The sequence below is a fragment of the Equus asinus genome, chromosome 13 (genome assembly GCF_041296235.1).
Source record: "Equus asinus isolate D_3611 breed Donkey chromosome 13, EquAss-T2T_v2, whole genome shotgun sequence".
Taxonomy (NCBI): Eukaryota; Metazoa; Chordata; class Mammalia; order Perissodactyla; family Equidae; genus Equus; species Equus asinus.
Window position 1 is genome coordinate 4,078,804 of NC_091802.1, and position 27,937 is coordinate 4,106,740.

General features: G+C 39.8%; 1 protein-coding gene across 4 annotated transcripts; it reads left to right on the forward strand.

The window, feature by feature from the left end:
* Positions 1-50: 50 nt before the first annotated feature.
* On the forward strand, positions 51-27,848 carry TTC19 (tetratricopeptide repeat domain 19). Of its 4 annotated transcripts, XM_044745506.2 has the most exons (11): positions 51-402; positions 486-604; positions 2,272-2,382; positions 3,343-3,381; positions 4,137-4,193; positions 4,526-4,587; positions 7,326-7,420; positions 16,109-16,163; positions 23,955-24,132; positions 25,707-25,869; positions 26,561-27,848. In XM_044745506.2, exons 1-11 carry the CDS (start codon positions 51-53, stop codon positions 26,692-26,694), a joined length of 1,365 nt encoding a protein of 454 aa, XP_044601441.2. In that variant the 3' UTR covers positions 26,695-27,848. The 4 variants fall into 4 exon arrangements, with proteins under 4 accessions (XP_044601441.2, XP_044601442.2, XP_044601440.2 ...); XM_044745505.2 differs by lacking the exon at positions 16,109-16,163 and having other exon boundaries at positions 175-402; positions 23,978-24,132; XM_044745507.2 differs by lacking the exons at positions 7,326-7,420; positions 16,109-16,163.
* The last annotated feature ends 89 nt before the right edge of the window (positions 27,849-27,937 follow it).

Below are 27,937 nucleotides of genomic sequence, written 5' to 3' on the forward strand. Positions count from 1 at the left end.
GGGCGCGACGCTGCGACAGACCCCCGGGGCATTCCCGCCGCCGGCCGGGGATGGAGAGAGGCGCAGTGACGTCGGCGTGCGTCACCGCGCACGCGGGCGGCAACGACGACTCCTCCTGGTACGTCCCGGCCCTACGAATCCGGCGGGCGCTCGGCGTCGGAGGCGGGGCGTCCCACGGTGCGGTCGCGCCTGCAGTGCGCAGAGGACACGGCGCGGGCATGTACCGGCTCCTCATCCAGAGCCTGGGCCGAGGCGTCCTGCGGGCCGCGGGGCGGCGGTGCCGGGGCTGCCCGGCGCGCCCGCTCCCGGGGCCGGCAGGAGGCCGGCTGCCTGAGGTGGAAGTGCCGCCCTCCCGCGTCGCGCCGCGCGGCCGGGGTCCGGGCCTGCTGCCGCTGCTGGCAGGTGAGAGGCGCGGGCCGGGCGGGGCCGTCCTGGCGGGGGTCGGGGCGCGGGCCGCGCGGTGACCTCAGGGCCCCCTCCCGCAGCCCTCTCTTGGTTCTCGAGGCCCGCGGCGGAGGAGCGGCCGGCAGCGGGCGGGGCCGCCGCCGGGGACGCGGCGGACGAGGCCGAGGCCGAGATCATCCAGCTGCTGAAGCGAGCCAAGGTGAGGCGGCCCGTGTGCGCGGGGCCCGGCGGCCTGTGGCTGCCCAGTCCTCTCCGGTTCCCCGAGGACTCAGTGGAGGCCCCGAGGGTAGACTCCCCGGTATAAGGTGGGTCGTGGGGGCGGGGGTTGGGAGCCATCTGGGCTGGTCAGACTCGAACGCCTGCAGTGGAACTGCTGCAGTCTCGAGGGGAGCTGGAGATGGCAGCACGGGCATCGCCCTTTTATCCAAAGAAAATTTGCGGAAATGTTTTGTAGTTGTTTCTGTCAGTGAACCAGTCAAGCTGAAAGGACTGGCATAGAGAATTTTACACACATGTAGCGCTCTGAAATTGCAGTTTAGTGTTGGTTATGCGCGGTTTGGTTCTCTTCTTTTTAAACTCTTCCTTTTCTCCACAATCTTTTCTGTTTTCTCTTCTCCCCAGGTTATGGCATCTCTTCCCTTGTGCTAAGTACTGCCTGGATGCCAACCAGCAACGTCCAAATTTATATTCCCATACCGCAGTGTGCTACTGACATGCCGTCTTCACTTGCAGGCCCCTCCTACGTCTCAGGCTTGACCTGCCCAAAACTAAACTCTTGATCTTAAATGCCTCTGGAACAAGTTCCTTCACCGTCTTCTCTTGACTTCCATCTACCCAATTTTTCAGCCTGGAAACCTCATAGTCATTCCTAAAACGTTTGATACTTTACCCTCACCTCCTGATTCACTTATAGTCCAGCAGCACTCCTGTTACCACCAAATCCAAAATGTTTCTCAAATTTACCCCCTTTTCTCTGTCTCTGCTGCTGTCACACTAGCCACGTTGCTGCAGCCTGCTATCTAGTAGTCTTGCCTGCTCTATTGTCCCCCTACAATCCATTCTCCATGTAGCAGCCAGATTGATATTTTTAAATGTAAGTCAGATCATATCACCTTCTTGCCCAGATATTTTGAATGACTTCCCACTGCATTTATGATAAAATCCAAACTCTTTGGCATGGCCTGCAAGGCTCTGTATGATCTACAGCACCCTACCTTGCTCACTTGTTTGGCAGTAATACTCTGGCTCACGTCCTCCCTTCACATCTCTTTCCTTTCATTTCTTGAATGGTTCTTGAAAAACCATTCTCTTCAACGTGTAGGGCCTTCACTCATTCCCTACTCTCTGTTTGGGTCATTTCCCCCCATACATTCTTATTCGCCTGACTCTGTCTCATCCTTCCTACCTTAGTTTAACTGTCACTTCCTTGGAAGGTTTCTCTGACTCCCATTTAGAGGTGGCCCCTTATTGTTCCTTTCCATTGCTTTTCTTCATAGCTCTTATCATTAGTAGTAATTAAGCTTATTTGTCCTACAAGATCATTTCCATCCTGCAGGAAGAGAGAAAGAGGGTGTAGGGCAAGCAGCTTTCTTATAAAGTATGATATAAAGATTGCTCACATTCCTGCTGCCTGCATCTGTTGGCCAAAACTTCATCATATAGCCACACATAGCTGCAACAAAGGCTGACCTCCAGTGTCACTGTAATAGACGTAACGCCTGGTGCATAGTAGGAATTCAATAAATATTTAAATGAATGAATGAATAGCTTCCTTGTATATATTGGGATGTATTGCCTTATCCATTTCTGTCTGGTAGTACATGCATCTGCTTTCTTTACATTTCATTTTCTTTGTTTTTTTTTCAGTTGAGCATCATGAAAGATGAGCCAGAAGAGGCTGAGTTAATTTTGCATGACGCTCTTCGTCTTGCCTATGAGAGTGAAAACAAGAAGGCCATCACTTACACTTATGATTTGGTAACTCTCCTAACCAATCTGAGCCCGTGATGATGAAGGGTGGATGCAAGAGAAGGGTTGTTAGCTCTCCTGATTTAGATTCCTCACCTTCAGGATGTCCTAAAGCTCTTTGGTTTTTTGTTTTTATTAGGTTTCTTTTGATTTCAATTTTTATTACCCTTGGGGTGTCACTTATGAGAAGTCTCAATCCCAGATCAAATTTGATGATATTTGTTTCTTCATTGATGAGTGGATTTAGATTTGGTTTGTCATCATCAGAGTATATGCAGTTATTTACTCTTACGCCATTGCTGTACTTTGCTTCTAGCAGATTAGTGATATACTTTTCTCTGTGAACCTTTTTTTTTTTTAGGAAGATTAGCCCTGAGCTAACATCCGCTGCCAATCCTCCTCTTTTTGCTGAGGAAGATTGGCCTTGAGCTAGCAACCATGCCCGTCTTCCTCTACTTTATACGTGGGACGCCTGCCACAGCATGGCTTGATAAGTGGTGTGTGGGTCCGCACCCTGGATCCAAACTGGCAAACCCTGGGCCGCCAAAGTAGAGTGCACAAACTTAACCACTATGCCACTGGCCAGGCTCCTCTCTGAACCTTTTTCTTTTTTTTTTTTTTGAGGAAGATTAGCCCTGAGCTAACTGCTGCCAATCCTCCTCTTTTTTCTGAGGAAGACTGGCCCTGAGCTAACATCCATGCCCATCTTCCTTCACTTTATATGTGGGACACCTACCACAGCATGGCTTTACCAGATGGTGCCATGTCCGCACCTGGGATCTGAACCGGGGAACCCCAGGCCACCGAAGCAGAACGTGTGAACTTAACTGCTGTGCCACTGGGCCAGGCCCTGAACTGTTTTTTTTTATTTAGAGGTTGAAAGCAGAAAGGAGTCTTTAGCTTAAAGGTTTTGAAATAAGTGGGAACACTGTGCTCTAAACTGAAAAACAATTTGTAATTTGCTTTCAGATGGCCAACTTAGCATATATACGGGGTCAGCTTGAAGATGTAAGTAAGTAAATTACTTTGTAATATCTTGAATTTATGAAAGACTACTCTCAAGGAAACTCTGTTAATAAGGGTACAGGTTAAGCTGCAGTAACAAAGAGACTCCAACATAGGGTGATTCAAACAAGAAGGCGGTATATTTCTCTTTAATGCATTAGTCTGGAGGGGGCTAAACACTGAAGATGGGTAGATATCTCTGCACCTTGAACTGGTCCAGAAGCCCAGGTTCCTTCTAAGATATGTCCTCATCTGCATAGGTAAACTGGCTCACCTCCAGCTTGCAGGAAGGAAAAAAGAGAAGATGGAGAGCAAGAAGCTTTCGTATAAAATAAAATTTAAAAATTGTTCACGCTTTCTTCTGCTTGCATCTCTTGGCCAAAGCTTCATCATATGACCACACCAAACTTCAAAGGAGGCTGACCTATTAAAAATTGAGGAGATTCTCTAACTTAAAAGATGAAGAGAAGAGTGAACATTAGGGAATACTTTGCAGTCTCTGCCACATTGGGTTTGGATGAAAAGTTAATTTTTGAAGTTGGTTTCTACTCATCACAGGATAGTTTGCAAAGTGCCCAGAGGATGTGGGGTCCCGGTATTTTAGTCTTTTCCCATTACAAGGACACCTTGCTGTGTGTATGTGAGTGTGTGTATGTTGTGTTTTACAAGGAATGATGCATCAGACTAGTACTTAGAATCCAGAGTTATGTCTCTATTGGGATCCAAGTAAAAGAAAAATCTTTGCCTTATGCTTTTAGGCGGAAAAACTTTTTAAGGCAACAATGAGTTACCTGCTTGGAGGGGGCACGCAACAGGTAAGGACGTTGCATAGGATTGGGCCCTTGATGAAGCAGTTTTCACAATAGTCTTGCTTCCTGAAAACTCCACCTAGCCCCCAACGTGTACTTTGGACAAAAAAGGTGGGTTTTCCCCCCAGGATCTGTATAAAAACTGTCAGTCTTTCATTCATGCAAAAGCATGGTAGCAGAGGAATTCAAAGTTGTCTAATTCCTCCAAAAGGATAAAGACTATGGTAAGGGATAAAGATTTTCAGGCCAAAGTCAGTCTAGACGTTGATCTGAAATATTCTGTGAGGGAGGGAATTTTACTTGTCATGAATTTCCTTCATTTTTCTTTTCCCCAACAGGAAGACAATGCAATAATTGAAATCTCTTTAAAGCTGGCCAGTATCTATGCTGCTCAGAACAGGTAAGTATAGTCAGAATCTAGGTGTGGCAGCAGCTGGTCGGTAGGGCTGTGGGCAGAAACCTTTGCCCCTGGGATGTCATATGATTTTCATTTACCTGTTAATCATCTGAGTCGCCAGAAAATTGGGTGTCACTCTCAAAGTGTTCGGTCTCTCATCTCTGAAATCTTAGTCCTTTCCAGTTTTGCCCTGCTGTTTCCATTAGCCTCCTGAGCGGGGCAGGTAGCCCTCACACCTCTGGTGCACTGTGGCAAAGCTAATCAAGTTTTCTATTCCTTCTTGAACTGGGAAAGGAAGTTATAGGCAGAACTTTAGTGTAGCTCTTCCTTGAAGAGGAGGGGGCAATGTAAAAGCTGCCAGGGATAATATACTTTGAAGAAACCATTTTGCTGATTAAGTATCAACAAAGCAGGAAGTTAGGTATAAAGTTGAACGATGAGAAAATTGCTGTGGGAGTGTAAGTGGTTAGTTCAGTGGGCTCTTTTTTTTAAGGCACGTAGAGATCAGGTAGCTAGGTTTTTAGGAAGGGGAAATATCTAGGAGTAAAGGAGAGACCTTTGGATAAGTAGGACAGGAAGTTGGTGCTAATTTAAAAGTGTTAGATGAGTCTAAATTTGTATAAAGAAGAAAACATCTTGTCAGCTACACAAGAAAAGCTTTAGAAAACAATTCGATTGTGTGCCCAATGTCAGGAGTACTGGTAAGTGAGGCCTCGTGCCTTTCATTCTCTCTAGGTGGAGTTCAAAGAAGAAATACCTAGGATGTAAGCAGACAACTCCTCTAGAGTTATGTTTTTGGGTAAATTTAAGGGAAGACCTAAGACTAGCTTTTCTTTAGGTTTTTAGTTGCTGCAGAAGTTGGATACCAGAGGTTTGGAATGATATAAAGCCTAGTGCTATAGAAAGAGTGCTCGATTAGGCCAAGGGCTCTGGCACTGGTCCCTATTCCCTAGTCACCAGCTCCTTTCATTCTCAGCAGGACCTGCTTAGTCTCCCTGCGTTTGTTTGGACACCAGAGGCTAGAACTTCTGAGGGCCTTTGACTTCAAGTCTTTTTTGTGTGTGAGAGGAAGATTTGCCCTGAGCTAACATCGGTTGCCAATCCTCCTCTCTTTTTTTGGCTTGAGGAAGATTAGCCCTGAGCTAACATCTGTGCCAGTCTTCCTCCACTCTGTATGTGGGACACCTCCACAGCATGGCTGAGTAGAGTAGGTCCGCACCCGGGATCCAAACCTGTGAACCCTGGCCGCTGAAGTGAAACACGTGAAACTTTGGCCACAAGGCTGGCCCCTGACTTCACGTCTTTTGAGGAGCTTTGAGGTTGGCTGTGTTGGGAGCATTGCAGCTGTGATCAGTCTCCCTTGGAGGAGTAACAAACAGGACTAGATGTTGATGTAGTATGAACTTCTAGAGTAAGAAGAGGCTCAGAGCTAATAACACTGGAGAGAAAGACAAATTCATGGTCTTGTAGAGGGGAAAGCTTGTGTAATAGCCACTAATAATTAGCCTGTAAGTTACTCTATACACTCCTCAAAAGTGTTTTTTCATTTTGTTTTGTTAAGAGAAGCATGAGACCAGAAAATCTGTGGCCAGATCTTGAGGCTTAGAAAGGCTGATACTAGGTAGGAATGGAGTTGTTTATAGACATTTTTCTCTGACTGGGAGCATCTTGTGGGCAGCCTCCCCTTGCTCTGTGGCTGGATAGGATCCCTCCTGCCAAGGTTTTGGTCTGGGGAAGCTTGTGTTCTTCTGGGTCATTTCTTCTCCCCTGCCAAAGCACTAAGAGAAGGGGTAAGCTTTGTAGTGCTGCTTCTGGTAAGGAACTAGAGTCAAAATGGAAGAGCAAGAACCAGGGCTGAGCTTCTGGATGGAGAAGGTATTTCTGTCATGTTTCTGCGCATCTCTTTATAGAAACCAGCAGTTGACAACTTGTTCTATCCAGAGTCAGTCTGCCTGCTGCTTGGGTGTCCTCTACACTTGACTGAGTCCAGGGCTAGAGTAGGGCTAAATGCCTTCTAGTGCCATAGCTAGAAGTTCCATTTCTGTAAAAGAAACTTTTATCAAAGACCTGCAGCTTGGAAGAAGTATAAAGTTAGTAAACCTCTCCAGAAATTGTATGAGGTCAGTAGTTAGAATCCTAGTGCTGGGTGGCCTTAGCCTCTGTTCATACTAGTTTTACTTTGAGCAGGTGTAAGACTTTTCATAAACGGAGAAACTGACTCACTTGAAACTTAGTGGGAGATGATGAAAACTGCTGGTTATGTCAGTTACTAAAACTGTGGCAGGGGCTGGCCACATGGCCGAGTGATTAAGTTTGCATGCTCTGCTTTGGTGGCCCAGGGTTTCGCTGGTTCAGATCCTAGGCGTGGACATGGCACCGCTCATCAAGCCATGCTGAGGCGGCATCCCACATGCCGCAACTAAAAGGACCCACAAGTAAAATATACAACTATGTACCAGGGGGGCTTTGGGGAGAAAAAGGAAAAAATAAAAATCTTTAAAAAAAAACAAAACTATGGCAGCATTCCTAGCTTTTTATGTCTTAAGTTACATTAAATGGGTGACTAAAAAAAAAACCTATTGAGAAGTGGCAGATTGACACCCCTTAGAGACTTGAAACAAAATTCTCTTCCCATGTTACACTTCCTTGATTGATAATGCTCAAACCCAAGCTAGGAAAATGAGGGTAGAAGAGGAGTTTGTGAAATGGTGAACGGTCAATTACTAATCTTTGCTTTACAGACAGGAATTTGCTCTTGCTGGCTATGAATTCTGCATTTCAACTCTAGAGGAAAAAATTGAAAGAGAAAAGGAATTAGCAGAAGACATTTTGTCAGGTAGGGAAAGCTGACTGTTTTCTGGAGATTGCCTTTTTGCTGCAAAGGCTTCACTATTATGCTGTGATGAAGGGAAAGGTGTCTGAATTGAGGCGAGGGGGAGGGGGGTAGAATTCCCCATTTTGTAAAATAATGCCTATTTTTAAGGTCTCAGCAGAGGATTTGGATTAAGATATTTTGTTTAAATGACTTGACCACTGTTCTTTTTTTTTAACCCCTTGGTGACATGTTTATAATTTGCCTGTTGACTTTTATTATATATAACCTCTGGAAAATTGGGGAGCAGAAATTGGAGATCTTTCTCTCATTTCTTGGTTCAGCTGCCAGTCACAATGCTAATTAATTACCTTTTTGTCTCAGATACACACCAAGTTATGAAAGAGAAAGAGAAGCTTATGATTTTGCTGTTCATCCTCATTATGGAGGGTCTTCCTAAAATCAAGAGCCTAAAGAATTATGCTGGGAACAGAATGAGGTGGGCAGGAAGCTCTCTAGCTCTCACCCATTCGAGTTTCTCAATATGATTTGAAGTATTGGGAATTTTCAGATTTGACATTAATTCAGTAACACTTATTTCACACTTACTCTATGCCAAGAGCTAGCAAGATGCTAGAGATACAGTGGTCAATTCTCTTGTCCCTAAAGCAGTAAATATGCCTTGAAAGAGTTGTCCGTACGCAGTTGTCTTCTAGTTCCCTCTTGAACATAAACCAATTATTTTCCTGCATCACTCTACATCCATTGTCAAGGTCATCAGTTCTCAATCCTTATCTTACTTACTATACTTCTTAGCAGATCTGATCCAGGTGATCACTGTCTCCTACTGGAAACACTTTATTCACTTGGCTTCTGTGACACCTCACTGGTCACTTGCCTTTCCCTTTGCCACCTCTAAAGTTAGTGGACCTCAGGGTTGTCTCTGGCCAATCTCTTTTCTCTCTGCCCTCACACCCTAAGAGGTAACATTTAGTCCTATACCTTTAAATGTCAGTTATACATCTTCATGCCCAACTTGCATGTGAACTGCAGAGTCATAGGTAAGATTGTCTACCTGCCATCTTGACCTGAATGTCTAACAGTCCTCTCACACTGAACATGTCTGAAATGGTTTCTCTTGATTTCTGCCACTCACAAACTTGTTTCTCCAGCAGTCAGCCTCAGTTTAGTAAATGTCACTACCATTCATTCACCCTGTTGCTTTGGCCAAGAACCTAAGAATCATCTAAAATTTCTGTCTCATTCCCTTTATGTAATTCATCAGCAAGTTATATTGGCTCAACCATCAAAATATATCCATGTCTGGGCTGGCCCCATGGCTGAGTCTGTAAGTTTGTGTGCTCTGCTTTGGTGGCCTGGGGTTTGCCGATTTGGATCCCGGATGTGGACCTGCGCGCCACTCATCAAGCCATGCTGTGGTGGCATCCCACATAGAAGAACTAGAAGGACTCACACCTAGGATATACAACTATGTACTGGGGCTTTGGGTAGAAAAAAAAATTGAGGAAGATTGGCAACAGATGTTAGCTGTCACCAAAAAAAAAGCATACCTTTAAGGAAAAAAAAAGAGTTACTCAATTCTTTGAACTGCTTTCAATTAAAAAAACCCCTATATATCCGTGTCAGACCACATCTCATCCTCTTGCCCTACCACTTTGGTCCAGGCCATCATTGTGTCTTGCCTGGACACCTGTAATAATCTCCTCACAGGTTTTCCTGCTTCCCTTCATTCCCTCACACAATCTGTTATCCATACAGTAGGCAGAGTGATCCTTTAAGAACTCAGTGCCTTTGCATCCCCTTTAGAATAAATTGAGAATCCTTGTACAGCCCTGTAAGGCCCTACATGATCTGACCCCCACGTAGCTCTTCTGCATCACCTACTACTGCTCTTCCACTTGCTCATTCCACTTTTACTACACTGCTCTTTTTCTCACTATTCTTGTACATTCCAAGCTCATTGCTGTCTCAAGGCCTTTTTACTCGCTGTTCCCTCCACCTAGCCTGTTCTCCCCTATCTTTACCTAGCTAGCTGTCTTCATTCAGTTCTCTGCTCAGGAGACCTACCCTGCCTAAAACAATTGTGTCTTCCCACCTTAGTGTCTCTCTACCCCTTTATCCTTCTTTGCTTTTCTTCATCACACTTGAAAGTAGGTTTGTGTGTGTGTGTTGTGTGCTTGTGTTTGTATGCCACTAAAAATATATTTTTGTTTAAATGTTTTTAGTATTTATCTTCCATATCAAAGAGGGATAGACTTCATCTGTTTTGTTCACTGCTAAGCCCTCGATACCTAGAGCAGCGCCTGGCACGTAATAGAGTCTTAATAATTGTTGAGTGAAAGAACAAAAGACCCAACAAACACCAAGTAAATAAAGTTTCAGTGCAGTGTGAAAACGCGTGGAGGAAGTTCACAGAAGATGTAAAAACAAGTCTAACTATCAAATAAGTCACTTTTGAACTGTCCACACCCTTGCTATCTTTCATTTATAGCATTGACTTTGGACAGTTTCTTGAGAGTATAAAGCTGTCTTTTCTGATTCCAAAAGTAGTACCAGCGCATTGAAGAAAATTTAGAAAAGCATTAAGAAGAAAATAAAGATCATCCTTAATCATGCTACCGGGAAAGAGCTGTTTATGCTTTGGTGTATGTCTTTCCAGACTTGTTTCCCCCTGTGCTGTTTACATTTTATGAAACAAATTAGGGATCATACTGTATAGACTACTTTGTAACCTGATTTCTTTTTTTTTAGTACTATATTGTGAACACACTTCTTTTTTTTCCTGGCAAAGATTTTCTTGTTGGAGAGAGCAAAGTATTCCTATTATAAACATTACTTTTACATTTTACTAGTTATACAATAAAGAAAATTTGCTACATTATTCTTAATCTTATTTTTTCTGAAGAAATACATTCCCACTCAGCTTTGAACAAAGCAAATCCATTATCAAATTTATCTACTTTTTATTGACATGACTAACTATCCCAAGAGTATATTGCTTGACATCATGTGAAAACTTGGTCTAGGGTACTCATTTTGTTCCTCATATTGTAGATATATATGTAGTTACTGAGGAAATGCCCATGAAAGATTAAGTGAAATAGCAGATTTCAAAACAGTAAGGAGGAGCCTAATTTTCTAAAATATGTAAATTAAACACAGACATAGAACAAGGGCTGAATGATACCAAAATAGAGATAGTGGTTATCTCTGGTTGGTAGATTTAGGTTTTTTTGTTTTTTTTTTCTTTATAAAGATTTTATTTTTCCTTTTTCTCCCCAAAGCCCCCTGGTACATAGTTGTATATTTTAGTTGTGGGTCCTTCTAGTTGTGGCATATGGGATGCCGGCTCAGAATGGCCTGGTGAGCAGTGCCATGTCCGCGCCCAGGATCAAAACCGGTGAAACCCTGGGCCACTGAAGGGGAGTGTGCAAACTCAGCCACTCAGCCACGGGGCCAGCCCCAGAGATTTAGGTTTTATTTGTGTCTTTGTGAATATTCTATAATTTTTTGCAAGAAATTTTTATTTTTCTTTTGAAAATTATTTTCTGATATTACCTAATAGTATAAAAAGTCAAGGACTATTGTAAGACTTACTTTAAAAAAGCAAGTCCTTGCCATACCTCTTCCTAGAGTTATTTTCAACTCTTAATCAATTTCTTCTATTTTCTTTGTGTTTCTAAATAACATATAAAGTTGTTGTTTCTTGATTTATTATTTTTAGAATCTATTGACTTACAGAAAAGTGAAGATTTAGCACACTTTTTGGTTGTGCCTACATTATCATGTATAAATAGTATTAGCTGCTGAGGCAAGTAACATGATTACATAATTACATTTTCTTTTGTGTACAACCTTTTGTTTTCTCTGAAGTCAGTAATTAACTAGAGTTTTTTGTTGCTTGTTTTTTGTGTATATGACAAATTGTTCTCATAACCATTGTACTTGCTTGCTTTAATTCCTAAGCTTTTCTGGGGTTCTAGGGTACCAGTTGGCTTGGTTATCACTGGCATAGACCACTTTTTTCTCTGCTTTTCATGTCCCACAATTTTTTGATCTCTGTTGTCTCCCTTGATTCTTCTCTACTTTTCTTTTCCTTGTAGCTTTATATCTTTTCCATTCTTTAACCTTGATTTTAATGGTGTTTTGGGAGGGAGTGGAGATAAATGCATATGTTCAATCCAAAATGGTGTATCTGCATAATAGTCCAATCTTCTGTTGTTGGACATAAAGTGGTGTCCAGATCTGCTTCTTTGGGATAGATTCTTAGCATTGAAATTCCAGCTCAAAAATAGTACATTTTAAGGTTGTTGAGGAATATTGCAAAATTGCCCTTAAAAGTACTGTATTAATTTACATTTTCTGGTTCTGCTAATTTATTTGCTTTGTGACTTCGGTTGATTAGTAATCTCTGTGTGCTTTTGATCCTCGAATGGGATTAAGAGTAATACTGTTAGGAGGATTGAATGAGTTAATATATGTAAAGCACTTAGAACAATGCCTAGTACGTAGTACCTACTCAAAAAGTGTTAGTGTTTATTAGCTTTTGTTACTGTGATAAGGCAGTGTGCCACTTCTCCCCAAAACTCACTAATTTTTATAACTTTGTCAGGTTGATGATTTGGCATTGATGCATTAACTAGCATTTCTTTGATAAGCAGTGAGACTGATCATCTGTTGGTGCTTTTTTGTAAGAATATTAGCTCTATCCTGTTGGCTTTTTTCTTTTCCCTTGTATCTGTAGAGTTCAGAGGAGTTGGGTTTTTTTTAATTAAAAAGAAATGTGAAACTAACATTTGTGTAGTTTAAAGAATGAAGAGAACAGGCAGTGACCCAACATTACAGTACCTTTGAAGCCCTTATGTGCCTGGCCCCAGTCCCATTCCTGCCCCAGAGACACTACGCTCCTGAATTTTTATCGTTCATTTGCTTTTCTTTAGTTTTACCTCTCTATCTCTTACAAAGATATTGTTTAGTTTTTGCACGTTTCTTTTTAAAATTTATATAAGTGAATCACAAAGTATGATTTGCATGAGTCTTTAATCTTTTTGGAATTAGATTTGAATTCACTTATGTTTATGTTTATTAATTTATTTTGTGTATGTGTGCTTTTTCTTCCCAAATCCCCCTAGTATATAGGTGTATATTTTAGTTGTGGGTCCTTCTAGTTGTGGCATGTGGGATACCGCCTCAGCGTGGCCTGACCAGTGGTGCCATATCCACGCCCAGGATCTGAACCAATGAAACGCTGGGCCCCCGAAGTGGAGCCCACAAACTTAACCACTCGGCCATGGGGCTGGCCCCTATTTTTACTAATTTTTAATAAATATTAATTGAGTAGCTATTCAATGCCATGTATTGTTCTAGGATTTGAATAGAGCAAGTGAGGCAAAAGTCCCTGCTCTTCTGGAGCTTAATGCTCAGAAAGATATTTTTTCAACTTTGAAATCAGATAAATATTTATGAAGTTGGTAGTTACTTTCTTTTTTTTTTAAGATTTTATTTTTTTCCTTTTTCTCCCCAAAGCCCCCCAGTACATAGTTGTATATTATTAGTTGTGGGTCCTTCTAGTTGTGGCGTGTGGGACGCCGCCTCAGCGTGGCTCAATGAGCAGTGCCATATCCGCGCCCAGGATTCGAACTGATGAAACACTGGGCCGCCTGCAGCGGAGCGCGCGAACTCAACCACTCGGCCACGGGGCCAGCCCAGTGGTTACTTTCTTAGAGATAGTATTCTGTCATCATTATGTAATTATTATGGTTAGTATATGCTTGGATTTCTTTTGGAGTTTTCCATTCTAATGTATTCATCTGATGGCTTGTATGACTATACATTATTTGAATTATATGTTATTATATATTTGATTTATATGGTAATACATATCTCACGTGCTTCTTTTGCAAAATTTCTTCCCGTTTTAGTTTTCATTTTTCACATGAATTTTAGATATTTTTTATGTGAATTTTAGATCATTTTGTCAAGTCCCCAAAGTGCTTTGAGACTGAATATTAGGTTTGCATTATATTTATAAATTAGTTTTGGGAGATTGCCATCTGAGTAAGTTAGCATTTTACTGCAAATAGCAGAAAATTTCAACTAGATTAACTGTAAGGACACTTAGTATCTTGTGTAACTGGCAGTTTGGTGAAGGGGGGCAGGCTGTTGAGTTAGATGATAAAAGGCTCGTTGAAATCCTGAAGTAAGGTTCTTTCCATTCCTCCTCACTATCACTCTCAGTGTGTTGGCTTTGTCTTCATGCTCCCCTAGTGGTTGAAAAGTGACTAAACCAGGTCCCAGGAATTTCGTCCAGAAATGGCAGTGTCCAGAGGAAAAGGAGACTTCTTTGATGTTTCTCTTAGAATCAAGGTAATCTTTCCTAGACGCCCTCAAGTGGATTTATCCTTACTTCTCATTGGCTGGAATTGGGTTACATGGCATTTCTAACCCAGTCCTTAGCAAGAGAAATGGGATTACCATGATTAGCTAAAACCGATCAGGATCCATTCCTAACAGAGGATGAGACAGAGAGCTTGAAACATGTGGGAAAAGAGTGGATACTGGGGCAGATAGCAGCTCTGCTGGCAAGAGAAGTCACTCACTATCTTTGCAATATTGAGTCTTCCCATTATTGAGGCTCCCAAGATTGAGGAGCATGAAATGGCTCTTGCTTACAGATTTTTTTCACATAGATGTGACAGCTGTTTTGTTAAATTTGATTCTAAGTGGACACTTTACTAAACTATTTGTTTATCAGTTGATATTCACACTATTTCCAGATATATAATTATATTTATATATAATTATATTATGATTATAAATATATATTATGCTTGGGAAATAATGTTTCCTGTCAGATAATTACACTTCTGTATATTATTAAATTTAGTTCATTGGCTTTAACCTCAGAATAACATTAAATAATAGAGGTGATGGACAGCTTTGTCTTATACCTAATTTAGTGCCAAACTATATGAATAGATTTATTATATATCTAGAGCAAACCAGGCTTGCTAATAACTGGTTCAGTATATTGCTGGATAGTATTTAATGCTGATATTTTACTTAGAACTTTTGCCTTTCTTTTATTTTCTTTTTTCTTCTGCTTTTCTCCCCAAATCCCCCCAGTACATAGTTGTATATTTTTTAGTTGTGGCATGTGGGACACTGCCTCAGTGTGGGCTATTGAACTCTGTCATGCCCCTGCCAGGATCCAAACCAGCAAAACCCTGGGCTGCCGAAGCGGAGTGCTGAACTTAACCACTTGGCCACGGGGCTGGCCCCCTGCGTTTATTTTCTCATGTGAGATCCATAGTTTATTTCTTATGCTCGTCATTGCAGGATTGTATTAGTATGATAAAATGAATTGGGATACTTTCTGTATTTTCTGTTCTGAATAGGTATGGGATGTTACATGGGAATCTACTCCTTGATCTGTTTCTTGAAAGTTGTAGAATCTATGAAACCACGGGGGCCAGATCTCCTTTAGAGTTGATTCTCTGGCAACTTTTTTCCTTCTTCCTTGATTACTCATATATTTAAGTTATTTCCATTTTCTTGATTTGATTTCAGTACCTAGGACAGTGCCAAGAACACAGCGTTAATAGATATCTGTTGAATAAGTGAATGCATGGGTGAAAGAATTTTGGAGTTCCTAAAAGAAACTTTCTTATGAAATCATATTTTTAAAGCACAATTTACAGTATTTTCTTATGTATCTGAGATGATAGTCCTTTCTCAGTTCTTAATTTTATGGATTTATTTCCTCTTTAAGAGATTTTTGTCCATTGGTTCTTTCCTCCTTTCCATGAGCTGAAAGTTTCGTTCATTTTCATGTATATATGTTTTTATTTTTTTGGTGAGCAAGATTGGCCCTGAGCTAACATCTGTTGCCAGTCTTCTTCCTTTCTTCTTTTATCTCCCCAAAGCACTAGTGCATAGTTGTATATCCTAGTTGTAAGTCCTTCTAGTTCTTCTATGTGGGATGCCGCCACAGCATAAGTTGATGATCAGTGTGTAGGTCTGTGCCCAGGATCCGAACTGGTGAACCCTGGACCACTGAAGCGGAGCACGCAAACTTTACCACTACGCCACCGGGCTGGGTCCAGTTTCCATATTTTAAAAATCAAAACATTTCTGCAAGTTGAAGTGTTTTTGATGGCACATTTGGTTTCATGAATACATGAAGTGCCTGAGTTCGAATTCTGGCTCTTCCACTTATTAGCAGTGTGACTATAGATAAGTTACTTAACTTCTCTGTCCTCGGTTTACTCATCAATAAAATAAGAATAATAGTAGAACCTCCCTTATAGAGTTGTTATGAGAAGTAAATGCTCTAGGACTGTGACTAGTACTCATTAAGTACTATGTAAGAGTTTGCTGGAATGTGATAAATTTATTAACCTAATTTGTTAAATGTTTTAGCTCCTCTGTGTTATGTCTACCACTCTCAATTTATAAAGAACCTTCCTGACTATTTCATTCATAGTTTCTTCTTTGTTTTTGTCAATTTTGTTGATCTTTTCAAAGAGCCAACTTTTGGGGTTATTTTCTCTGTTGTTTTTCTATTTTATTTATTTCCACTCTAATTTTTATTATCTCTCTTCTGCTTGCTTTGTGTTTAGTTTGCACTTTTTCTAGTTTCTTAGGTGGAAGATTAGATTATTGATTTAAGATCTTTCTTTTCTAATACAGGCATTTCCAACCAAAAATTTCCTTCTACTGCTTTAGCTGCATCCTATAAATTCTGGTATGTTGTGTTTTCTTTTCATTTGTCTTAAAGTATTTTCTAATTCTTGTAATTTCTTCTTTGACCCTTTGGATATTTCAGAGTGTGTTGATTAATTTTCATATATTTGTAAATTTCCCAAATTTCTTTCTGTTGTTGACATGCTTTGTATGATTTCAGTGCTTTTGAATTTATTGAGACTTGTTTTATGGCCTGGTGTATGATTTATCCTGGAGAACGTTGCATGTGCATTTGAGAAGAAGATGTGTTCATTCCTTTATTGTCGGGTGGAGTGTGCTATAGATGTCTGTTAGCTTTAGTTGGTTTATAGTGTTCAAGTCTTCTGTATCCTTGTTGATTTTGTCCAGTTGTTCTAGACAAAATTTTTTTTTCCTCTATATTTCTATGCTATTTAAACAGTCCTAGATATATATCTTCATTGTAAGTTATCCCTTCTTGGAAAAATTACTCTTTTTTTGTCCTGCTTAAGGTATTTGTTAGAAATTTTAGTTTTCCATTGTTTAGTGTATGTTATTCTTAAACTTTTTCTGAGTCACTTCGTTTTCACTGTGTCTTTTGTAGAAGGCTGTGTTTGGATTTTTTTTAAACCTAATCTGAGTATCATTGTCTTATGATAGAGAATCTTAAAACCTATTTAAAATTAGTATCAAAAGTGATATTTGGTTTAATTTTTGCATTTTAAAAAATGCTTTCCATTTTTGTTACTTCTGCTCTCAGGTCCTTCTTATAGGGACTTTTTCCTCACTAAACCTCCATTTATATTTTGCAAGGAAGGCTATGGTTTTCTGTTTTATTAGGGGTAACCTAAAAACTTCTTCATGACATATTTGACTCAAAGAAAAAAAAATTTCTGTTTTCAGTTTCTTCTGTAAGATGAGATGAGTACAATTTAACATTCTTCTACCTTTCCCTCTCCCCACTTGTTTTTTCTCTGTGATCTGGTGGGATTTCTTGCAGAGAATTCTGAAGCCAATTTATATGGCTTCTTTTGCAGATAGCCTGTTTCCCCCTGCCTGGTTCCTTTGTAGGACTCAGAAGTTATTATTAGCGTAAACTTAGGGGATTAGTCTCTCTATGACTTTTACCTATTCTGTGAACCTTCATGTTTAAGATCCAGTTCTCGAGATTCTATATTACATCTTTGATTATTGCTACAGTTCTTCTTGCTGTGGTGTTTTATTCAGAAATGTCATTTACCTGTATGTTGCCCTCTCTTCCCTCCATCCTTAGATTTATCCTCTTCTCCCTTGGTTTTCTTGCTTATATTTTGGAAATTTCTCCAGTGTGTATTCCACAATACTGAATTATCATTCGGAAAAGTCAGTTCTGTGCTTTTCTTCTGATGTAGTTTTTTAAAAAGATTTCAAGCAAAAATAAACTGTAGAGACTTTAACAAATATCTTCCCCTTAGCTTATCAAATCTAAGTATTTTGCTGTATGTGCTTCAGGATTCTTTTTCGTAAGTTTAAACCCCCATGTACTCCTGCTTGGTGTAACTACTATCCTGAATTTGGTTTTGGTCTTTATCATTCTTATGCCTGTTTATTGCACTTATATATTATATATATCAATAAACAATATAGCACAACCAGAGGCACTCACAACTAGAACATACAACTGTGTACTTGGGGGCTTGGGGGGAAAGAAGAAGAAGAAGGAGGAAAAAAAGGAGGATTGACAACAGATGTTAGCTCAGGTGCCAATCTTTAAAAAAAATAAAAAAATATATAAAATGAGGTTAATATGTTTTTAAACTTTGTATGAATGGTATCATATTATACAATTATTTCTGCACTTTGTTTTTTCACTCAACATTATATTGTTAAGATTCCATGTTGATACTTAAAGCATCGGTTTTCCTAGAACAGAGGCCCTGTTTGCTTGCCAAACCACATGTCTCCTATGTTAGATCTGTCCAGAAGGGGTGACTACTTCTTAATCCACTGGGGTAGGGGAATGAGGAGTGAGGTGGAGCCTTTTTTCCATCCTCACAAGGAGTGATCCAGGCTAGAGGTGGCCCTGATGGGTTCATTCACTGCGACTGGGGACTGTGGTATAGTATTTCATTGTATGAATATACTACAATTCTCCTCTTGATGGATATGGAGGTTCTACATGTTTTGCTTTGGAAAATAATACCTCTTTGAACATTCTTGGATCTGTCTCTGTGCACACATGTGACACATTCCCTGGGGTATGTACCTAGGAGTGGAATTGCTGGGGTGCATATACTAGATATTACCAAAGTGCTCATCAGTGTGGCTTTACCACTGTAGATTTTCACTAACAAAGTGAAAAGTATATGTTTGTTATTGTTATTGTTGGACTTAAAATTTTTTGATGATCTGGTGGGTATGAAATGGAATTTCTTTGTGGCTTCAATGTATTTTTATGATTTTTAGTGAGATATACAACATCTTTTCGTGTATTCATTGGCCATTCAGATTTCCTGCTCTGAAAATTTTGTTTATATCATTTGCTTAATTTTTCTAAGCGTTTTCTTTTTCTTAATGATTTGTAAGAATTCTTTATGTATTTGAGCATCTTATATTTTGTAGGTTACATATCTCTTTGTAGCCCTGTCTCTTCACTTTAGGGCATTTGACATGCAGAGATTAAAATTTAAATGTAATAGACTCTTTTGGTATTTTCCCATATAGTTTGTGCTTTTTGTGTCTTGTTTAATAAAATCCTTCTAAGGTTAGAAAGATAGTCTCTTCTAAATATTTGGCTTTTTTACATTTAGTCCTTAATTCACCTACAATTTGTTTTTCAATATGGTGTGAGGTAGAGATGTAAGTTTTTCCCCCTTCATGGACAGGCTTTAGCTCAGGATTGTTTATTAGTCTATCTTTTTCTCACTGACTGTAGTGACATCTATATATTGAATTTTATAGGTTCATGGAGTGCCAGTGTTGTTTAATTCTAGACTCAAAATTAATTTTTAGTTCCCTTATATCTTTTCCATGTTCAGTTCAGTACTTTTATGTTTTTAATTCTGTTTGTTCATTCATTCAACCAGTCTGTCAAGATATACTTAGTAAATGCCTGTTACGTGCCAGACACATTACTAGGCACTGAGATACAGCTATAAATAAAACAGTCACCGCCTCATGGAGCTAAATTTCTAGTGGAGGAAAACATAATAAACACTATCTAGTAAATGGATAATATATCCAAAGATGATTAAGTGCTATGTAAATACATATATGAGGGAATATGTATATAGGGACTATATTGGGGCAGTATGCCGTTTTATAGAGGGGTCAGGAAAGGCCTAATTAATAAGAAACCTGAAGAATGGGGGGAATAAGCCAAGTGGCAGTCTTCTAGGGGAAGGAAATCACAGGCACAGGAGGAACAAGTGCAGAGCTTTGAGGTGGAGCATCCTTGATATGTAAGTAATTATCTTAAACTTAGTGTACTTTGTGATTATTCAATTATCTAAAATTCTAGACGGTGAGGCCTCCTTTTTTGTTGTCTGCTGATTCTCATTTATGATGAATTTTCATGCTTACTAATTTTGGATTATAAATTCATCTTCAGCAGGGCTTTATAGCTGTAAAATGAGACACCAGAATGGTTTTGTTTGTTTCTTCCAGGCACTCAGGTCCACACCTAAATGGATGGTATAAATTTACACATCAAACTGCGTGTGGCACAGGCCTATGGTTACAAATTTCCATGGTAGTCATTTTTCCCATCTAGATCCCAGGCTTAGCCATTCAAACGTCCTGGGGGTCTCTGTGGTGGGGAGAGGGGGTTGGGGCCGGAGCACATGTAGCCTATGATGACCATCTTGGTTTTATGCAAGGGGCTTCAGATGTAGTTCTTTGTTTTGGACAAGTTGAAGAACTCAATTCTGGATTACAGAGACACTCAGGCCCCCCACAAAACCAACAAAAAACTGGGCTTTTGCTTTATCAACTCATAGGCTTTCCACTTTGGGTTTTAGCTTACTCTTAATTTCTGGCCCTTGGGATTTCCCTCTCTTGGGAGCTCAGCTATGCATGTGAAAGGATATTTGTTATAATTTTTCTAACATTCGAAGCAAAAGGATTTTCAGATTATCAGTCATGTTACTAGAAACAAAAGCCTTAGTTCAGATTCTGCTTCCCTCCTTCTTCTTATACCGTGGACTTTCCTAGATTTCTGTTGGTGGTGGTAGGGGAGCTGGATGCCTGTGCTCAAGTTTTCCTAATTTAGAGATGCTCTTTTTCTTATTAATGGAGCATCCCTATTCCTGTTTTTATAGTACCTTATCAAATTCCTTTTAGTCTGCATTTATGCAAGCCTAATTTGATAGACTGATACGTTAAGTACACTGAGCCGTTCCTGTATTCTTAGAATAAATGCTGCTTGGGCATCTTCTTAGTGCATTGGAGAATTCCATTTGCTAATATTTTAAGTAAAAATTTCTGTAATGAAGCTCATTCATTTCATGGGCTGATTTTAGGTAGCTCATCTTTTGCTCTCATTAGGCGTAATTTGTGAAACAGAACTATTTATAATTAAAGTTTGAAGAAATATGCTCCTCCCCCGCCCATTCAAATAATCCTTTGTGGGGGAGCTCTGTATAAACAATCCCAATTTATTTCTCAGCTGTTATTAGGCTGTCTGGTTTGTTCTTGTCTAATTTCTAGCAGTTTTTATATTACTGTTTCAAGAAACCATGTTTTAAATGTTATTACCTAGAAAAGGAACTCTTTTTTGGTACTTTATTAAAGCTATGAAGTTTTCTCTTAACTTGACAGCATGACAGTTTTATTATGGAGTCTTTTTATTTTTCCTTTGGTCCTATTTTTAGAGAAGTATATTTTTTTAAAAGTATTTGTTTTTCATGTTATTATAGCCAGAATGTGCTATGAATTTAAAACATGTTTTCTTCTTAACAATGAAAAAATATTACAGCTGAAATTTTACCTCCTTAGTTATTCTTTCTATAAAGCTTTATTGTCTTTTCTTCTATTTTAGTCAATTTCCATTACTGACACGAGGGGTAATTTTCCACTAGAATTACTTGTTACTTTATTCTTGTCTATTTGAGTTATAGTACTGAACATGTTTTCTAAATGAAAAATGTAAAAAGAGCATATTTAAAAATATAAAAATATTGAAAGAGAATTAATACAAATCCAAGAAATAGGATTCAGCAGTCATTTGTGAAGCATAGAGTTTCCAAAATTGGAATAACTATACATTATGTTTTGTGGTATTTTTGGTGTATGGTAAGCTCTTTTCTTTGTCTTTAAATGTTCTCAAAGAACATGAATTTTAGCATCTGTATGGTATTCTAAATCTTCTCACAGTTACAAACTGCTTATCTTCTTGGACTTTTTGTTTGTACTGGAAGATAGCACAGAGATTTGTCTCATTCTTCTCATTTTAACTAAACCTTTCTCCATTATATTATCTCACAATACCGTTAATATTAAACTGCTGCTTGTTTTTTTGTGTGTGTGTGAGGAAGACTGGCCCTGAACCAACATCTGTGCCAATCTTTGTCTATTTTGTATGTGGGACGCCACCACAGTGTGGCTTGATGAGTGGTGTTTAGGTCCATGCCTGGGATCTGGACCCATAAACCCTGAGCCACCAAAGTGGAGCATGTGAACTAAACCACTGTGCCACCGGGCAGGCCCCACTGCTGCTTGATTTTATGTTTTTGCTTAGCTTTTTAAAAAGAGTGCTCCTAGATTTATTTTTTTGTTTTAGTATTTCCTTTTAATAGAGAAATATGGTATATTTGCATGTGGTATTTAGTTGGTGCCATCTTATGTTCTGCTTTTTATATTGGTTATATTCATAAATATAATTTTCATTTATATTTTTTGAAAATAAATTTGTAAGATGATCTGTTTAAAACTACTCCTAATTCGATTTTAGGAAGATGATTATCGTTTACCTTCTATATATAACTAAGCCAAAGTAAATAACTTTGGATTTCTTTTTGAAGCAAAGTTTCATTGTTTTGTCTTACCCTCTGATATTATTCCGACAGTCATTTTCATCCACCACAGCCACACTGTTTCATTTAAACCCTCTCTTCAGTAATCGGTCCTGCTGTTATTTGGTAGCATAGTCTTCTTTAAATTCTGTGTGCCATTTATAAGTTTTCTGAAACTTTGAAGATGTGGAAGGAGAACTGTTTGATAGGAATGGTAGCTTTGCTGGTAAATAAATCCAACTGAACGTCTTGAGTTGGGTGTCTGATAGTTTTGTTACTACATAAGATTATCTGAAGTAACCTCTTTTTTAAGTCGTTTATGTAAACATTGACTGTCAGCTGAGCTGTTTGCAGAATTTCCTTGTAATCTAGCTCATTCATTATCATATTTGTATCGTCTCTCCAAGACTTTACTTTTGCAAGTTGCTATCAGTTACTGTTCTGTAGATCTGTGTTCTCTTAATTCTTTTTATGTGGCATTAGGTGTTTTAATTTTATCCTTTTTGAGACATTGTGTAGTCAATTTTTTAAGGTGTGCAAGAGGTGCTATATCACTGAACCTTTATTATGATTATTCAGAAAGTGGATTAACTGTTCTTTAAATGATTCTCAGTGTTCTCTGGTTTCTTATAGCATTGGTTTTTTTTTGCACCTTAAAACTTTTTCATTGGTCCTAGACTTTCTTTGTTGTTGTTAACTCGTCCTTCTTTGAGTTTATCTTCAGCTGTTTCTGCTAAATATTATTAGTTTCAAATTGGATGTTACAGTATTATGGTTTATAAGAAATATCCAGATATACATTTCTCATATATATTTGGTCTTCCTCCAGTTCCTAGCTTACAGTTCCGCAAACCCTTAGAATTTCCTAAGTGTTGAGAGTGACAAAGGTGTCTTTTGTTATGTTAATGACATGACTTTTGGAAAGCAGCTAAGGATGGGGGCTGGTTGCCAGTGGAGGCAACCATGTGATCAGAAAGTTGGAACTTTCAGCCACACCCCCTGACCTCTGGGGAGGAGAGAGGGGCTGGAGGTTGAATCAACTACCAAAGGCAATGATTTAATCAATCACCTCTATGTAATGAAGCCCCCATAAAACCCCAAAAGGACAGGGTTCAGAAAGCTTCTGGGTTGGTGAACACATGGAGGGACAGTGGTGCCCTCAGAGAGCACATGCAAGCTCCGTGCCCCTTCCCACATACCTTGCCCTCTGCATCTCTTCCGTTTGGCTGTTCCTGAGTTATATCCTTTTATAATAAACTGGTAATACAATAAGTAACTTGTTTCTCTGAGTTCTGTGAGCCGCTGTAGCAAATTAATCGAACGCAAGGAGGGGATCTTGGGAACCTCTGATTTATACCCAGTCTGAAGTAACCTTGACTTGTGACTGGCATCTTAAGTCCCAGGAGGAGGGTCGTGGGAACCTCCAGTCTGTAGCCAGTCAGAAGCATGGGTAACAACCTGAGCTTGAGACTGATGTATGGCGGGAGGTGGTTGCAGTCTTGTAGGACTGAACCCTTAACCTGCGGAACCTGACAGGTAGATAGTGTCAGAATTTAGTCGAATTCTTGGACCCAGCTCGTGTCTAAGCATTGCTTGCTGGTGTGGGGAAGCCTCCATACACACGTTGGAATTGGGTCCAGGAACCAATTAGATGTTAATCCACCTAAATTGTCACCTTTGTGTAACAAAGTGTAAGGTTAGGAGCACTTCTTAAGTAACACGAACCATTCAGTGGGACCTGTACTATTAAAGTATCTGTGCATCTTGGTAACAAGAAAAATGATGAGGGTAGGTTGGCCAGTTCTCTGCCTCATTTTCGATATTGTACTTGTTGTTATTCCCAGCAATCCTCTTATTTCCTTCTTAGTGGACGAGAAAGCCAATACTCGCCTCCTCCTTGGCATGTGCTTAGACGCCTATGCTCACTACCTTCTGTTCTCCAAGCAGCCGTCACAGGCACAAAGGATGTATGAAAAAGCTTTGCAGATTTCTGAAGAAATATTAGGAGAAAGACACCCACAGGTAAGGGAGGAAAACAGAGAGAAGGACTGTAAAACAAAGGTTTCTTATGCGTGTGAAATGCCGTCCTCATTGGGAACAGATAATTAGCAGATGGTCCTAGGAGTATCACCTCATGCCCTAGTCTATTCATTTTCTTACCACCACTCCCCCTCCCACAACTACTTGTTTCAAAATGGATTTGAGACTGCTGATCATTTCCTGGGTCTGCTCAGAATGTTTTGCACGAGTATTGGTTTACACAGCAGAGCAACCTTCCTAAAAGGCATGTCTAACCAGGCACTCATGCTTCCAGGCCTTGAGTACACAACGCAGTATTTCAGAATACTGAGTCTTATGAGGATCAGGTTAATACATGAAGATCCTTGCCTCCCTTGCCCCACAGGTAAAATGCCAGGGGAAGGTTGGGAAAAGGAGGAGGGACTGCATTAAAAAAATTAAAAACCACTAACACAGAATTTAAGCACACTATGCAAACCTTTCTATTAGAACAGTAAACACATTGAATTGAATTGAAATCATCTCTTTGTGTCTATGAATTTAAGTTGTTAGAGGTAAGAAGTGGATTACTGTGTCTGTGAGTGCTTGGTACCCAAACATAAGACACAAAAATTGTAACTGGGGGCCAGCCTGGTGATGTAGTGGTTAAGTTTGCATGCTCCACTTCAGGGGCCTGGGGTTTGCAGGTTCAGATCCTCGGCTTGGAACTACACACCACTTATCCAGCCATGCTGTGGTGGCATCCATATACAAAATAGAGGAAGATTGGCACAGATGTTAGCTCAGGGATAACCTTTCTCAAGCAAAAATAAGAAGATTGGCAACAGATATTAGCTCAGGGCTAAACTTCCTCACCAAAATAAGTAAATAAATAAAATGTCCAGAAAAATTGTTGTAACTAAACATGTCCCAGGGCTGGGGTAGATGGGCAGAACAAGTTATTGGGCTATGAATTATCTTCAAGAAAGGGATTTAGGACTTATTATTGAGTCCCCTTACTGAAATACAATTGAGGAATAGGAAGACAAATGTGGAATTGAAATCCCCAAGTACTAGAACTGGGGCTTAAAGCATGGCTTCAGTGGAGGAGGAGGTAAGGCCTGCCTCTCTTCGTACCAAAATTTTAAAAACTATTAATGTGAATCTTGCTAAAATCAATGATATATTTCTTCTTGATGAGTCTCAGGGTCACCAACAGGAATGACATTATAATACAATCAGGCTCTGGAGCCTGGCTTCTCAAGATTGCTGAACCTTAAATGGGATATTGTAGCTGCTTTTGGCTATTTTTCATTTGGTGCTTCTAATTTGATAATTAGATTAATAAGTAATATTCATCCTGTTCCCTACTTTGTAATTTGTATCAGTTTCCAGAGGGTCAAACTAATGCTGTCCACTGTACAATGTGAATGATAAATGCACATAATTTGTTAAAGGCTGATATCCCTTACTTTTTGTGGAATGCTAGGAAAGATGAAATCTGAAGTATATTTATTCAGTTTGTCAAACTGCAAATTAATGTTAAATCCTTGTAGGTGTTTTTAAAGAAAAAACTGTCTGTTTTTTCTTTTGTATAGACCATTGTGCTGATGAGTGACCTGGCTACCACCCTGGATGCACAGGGCCGCTTTGATGAGGCCTGTGTTTATGTTCAGAGGGCCTCAGATCTGGCGAGACAGATAGAGCATCCTGAGCTACACATGCTGCTCAGTAATCTGGCTGCAGTTCTGATGCACAGAGGTAGGGAGCCATGAAGCTCGACTGACTTGCTTTAGCGGGGGCAAGGGGCAGTGGGGAAGCTCCAGAATTCAAAGGCTGGCTGAATAATACAAAAACAAATGCACGTTTGGTTGAAGTACCATTGTGCCCAATTCATATAACTTCTATAGTCCTGCGTTAGTCTGTTGAACCACATCAAGGTAGAGAAAACTTTGCAATGATAGTACCTTATTTCTGTAGTGCTTTACTCATTTCTAAATGTTTTCACACGTACCACTTAATTTGTTCCTCACAGTGTAGTCGTGAAGCTGGTAAGACAGGGAATTATCAGTTTGATAGACATACTATGCCATGCCGTTTAGGGCCTCACCTACAATTTTCAGAAACCTGGAATGACAGGTCTTTCTTAAACATACCACCATCAGTGAAGTCCTTGGCTGATAGAGTAAGGGCTGTGGGGCTATAGTGGAAAAGGCACAGTTAGTCCCTTTCACAGCACTCACTGGGTCAGAGCTCTACACCTGGGTCAGCTTACAGCCTCTCTCAGCCAGCCTGTCAAATGGGGAGGAAATGAGGCAGCACCAGCCTGTCCCTTAATAAGCACACAATAGACCTGTACCAATACTAGTGCTTTCTCTTTAGAATCTCTTTCAGAATCACTTTGAAAACATACATTTTCATCTTATTCTCCCTTCTCTCCGGGTTGTTTTAGAACGATATGCACAAGCAAAAGAGATCTACCAGGAAGCCCTGAAGCGAGCAGAGCTGAAAAGAGATGAGGTTTCTGTACAGCACATCAGGGAAGAGTTGGCTGAGCTGTCAAGAAAAAGTAGACATTTGGCTTAATTTTATCAAGCTCTACATCCCTTTTTGTTGTAGAGAATTTGCAGTAACAGCTATTCCAGTCTCAGTAGCACCCAAATCAATGGCCTAAATACTTTGTCCTTGATATTCAAGTTTCCTCAACTTAGCCTTGTGAAGGACAAGTTGTATATAAACACTGCCACTTTTGTTTTTGTATTTTTAAAGCTTTCATTCCCAACTGATACATGACTTCTAAAGATGGATGTCAAGTGATGGTTTCAGTTGTAACATTTGTGCTGGCCGTGCTGGTCTAAATGTAACTACAGATTAGGATGGGCCAGTTTTCCTCTGGGTGGGCGGTGATAATTCAGCCAGGCATCTCTCCCATAAGATTTTGGTCCACTGATTTGCTGCCCTCTCTTCTCTTATTTTATCAATATCTGGCAGACCAGAGCTACCTGTCTCATGGCAAAGGGGGATTATGGTGAGTTATTTTTCTTATAATCTATTTCATGAAGCCCAGTGTGGGACTGAATGCATAAAGGAGGAAAAGTAATTATCTTGGTTTGCCACCAGCATCCAGCATAAAGTTTTAAAGTGGGAATTAGGCACTTGGAAAGTATAGCACCCATTTGATTATAAATAAAAGTGAACTGTATGTTTTATATTATCTGATTCTATACAACTGTGAAAAAAAGGGGAGGAAAGGAATAATATATCCCCTTGTCAGTGCTGTCTGAGCACTCTGATTCCTTTGCAACCCAGGACATTCTAATATGCACTGCTGGTACAGTAGAATCATCACTAACCTGGATCCTAGTCCTGGCTTTTTGAGTGTGTATCCTCATTTGTAGAGTAGGGAACAAATGAGATTCTCTCTCAGCCGTGGGAGAACATATTTGGTCAGGTGACCTTAAATGAGTAGGCTGCTGTGTTGAAAGAGCTTTATCACACTGCTTCACAGTATATAAAGTATAGAAATACAAGATACACATGGATGTTTTCACCTTAGGAGTCTTGCAGAGAGCTGTTTGCCTAGGGGGAAGGCAATTTTTCTAGGTACCACGAAGGAACACTGTTATTGTTGGCATGCCTGTGGGGGTGGGGATATGAGCAGGAATGATAAACTGATACTTTTGGTTCCTGTGTACTTACTGGAAGAATCCTTTCATAATAAACTAGAGACTCTACAACAATATTGTATGTATTCCGTAATCTTTGAGTGTCTTATAAAAGATAATTTGCTAAAGAGTTAAAAATACTAGAAACCGTCAGGTCCAAATCC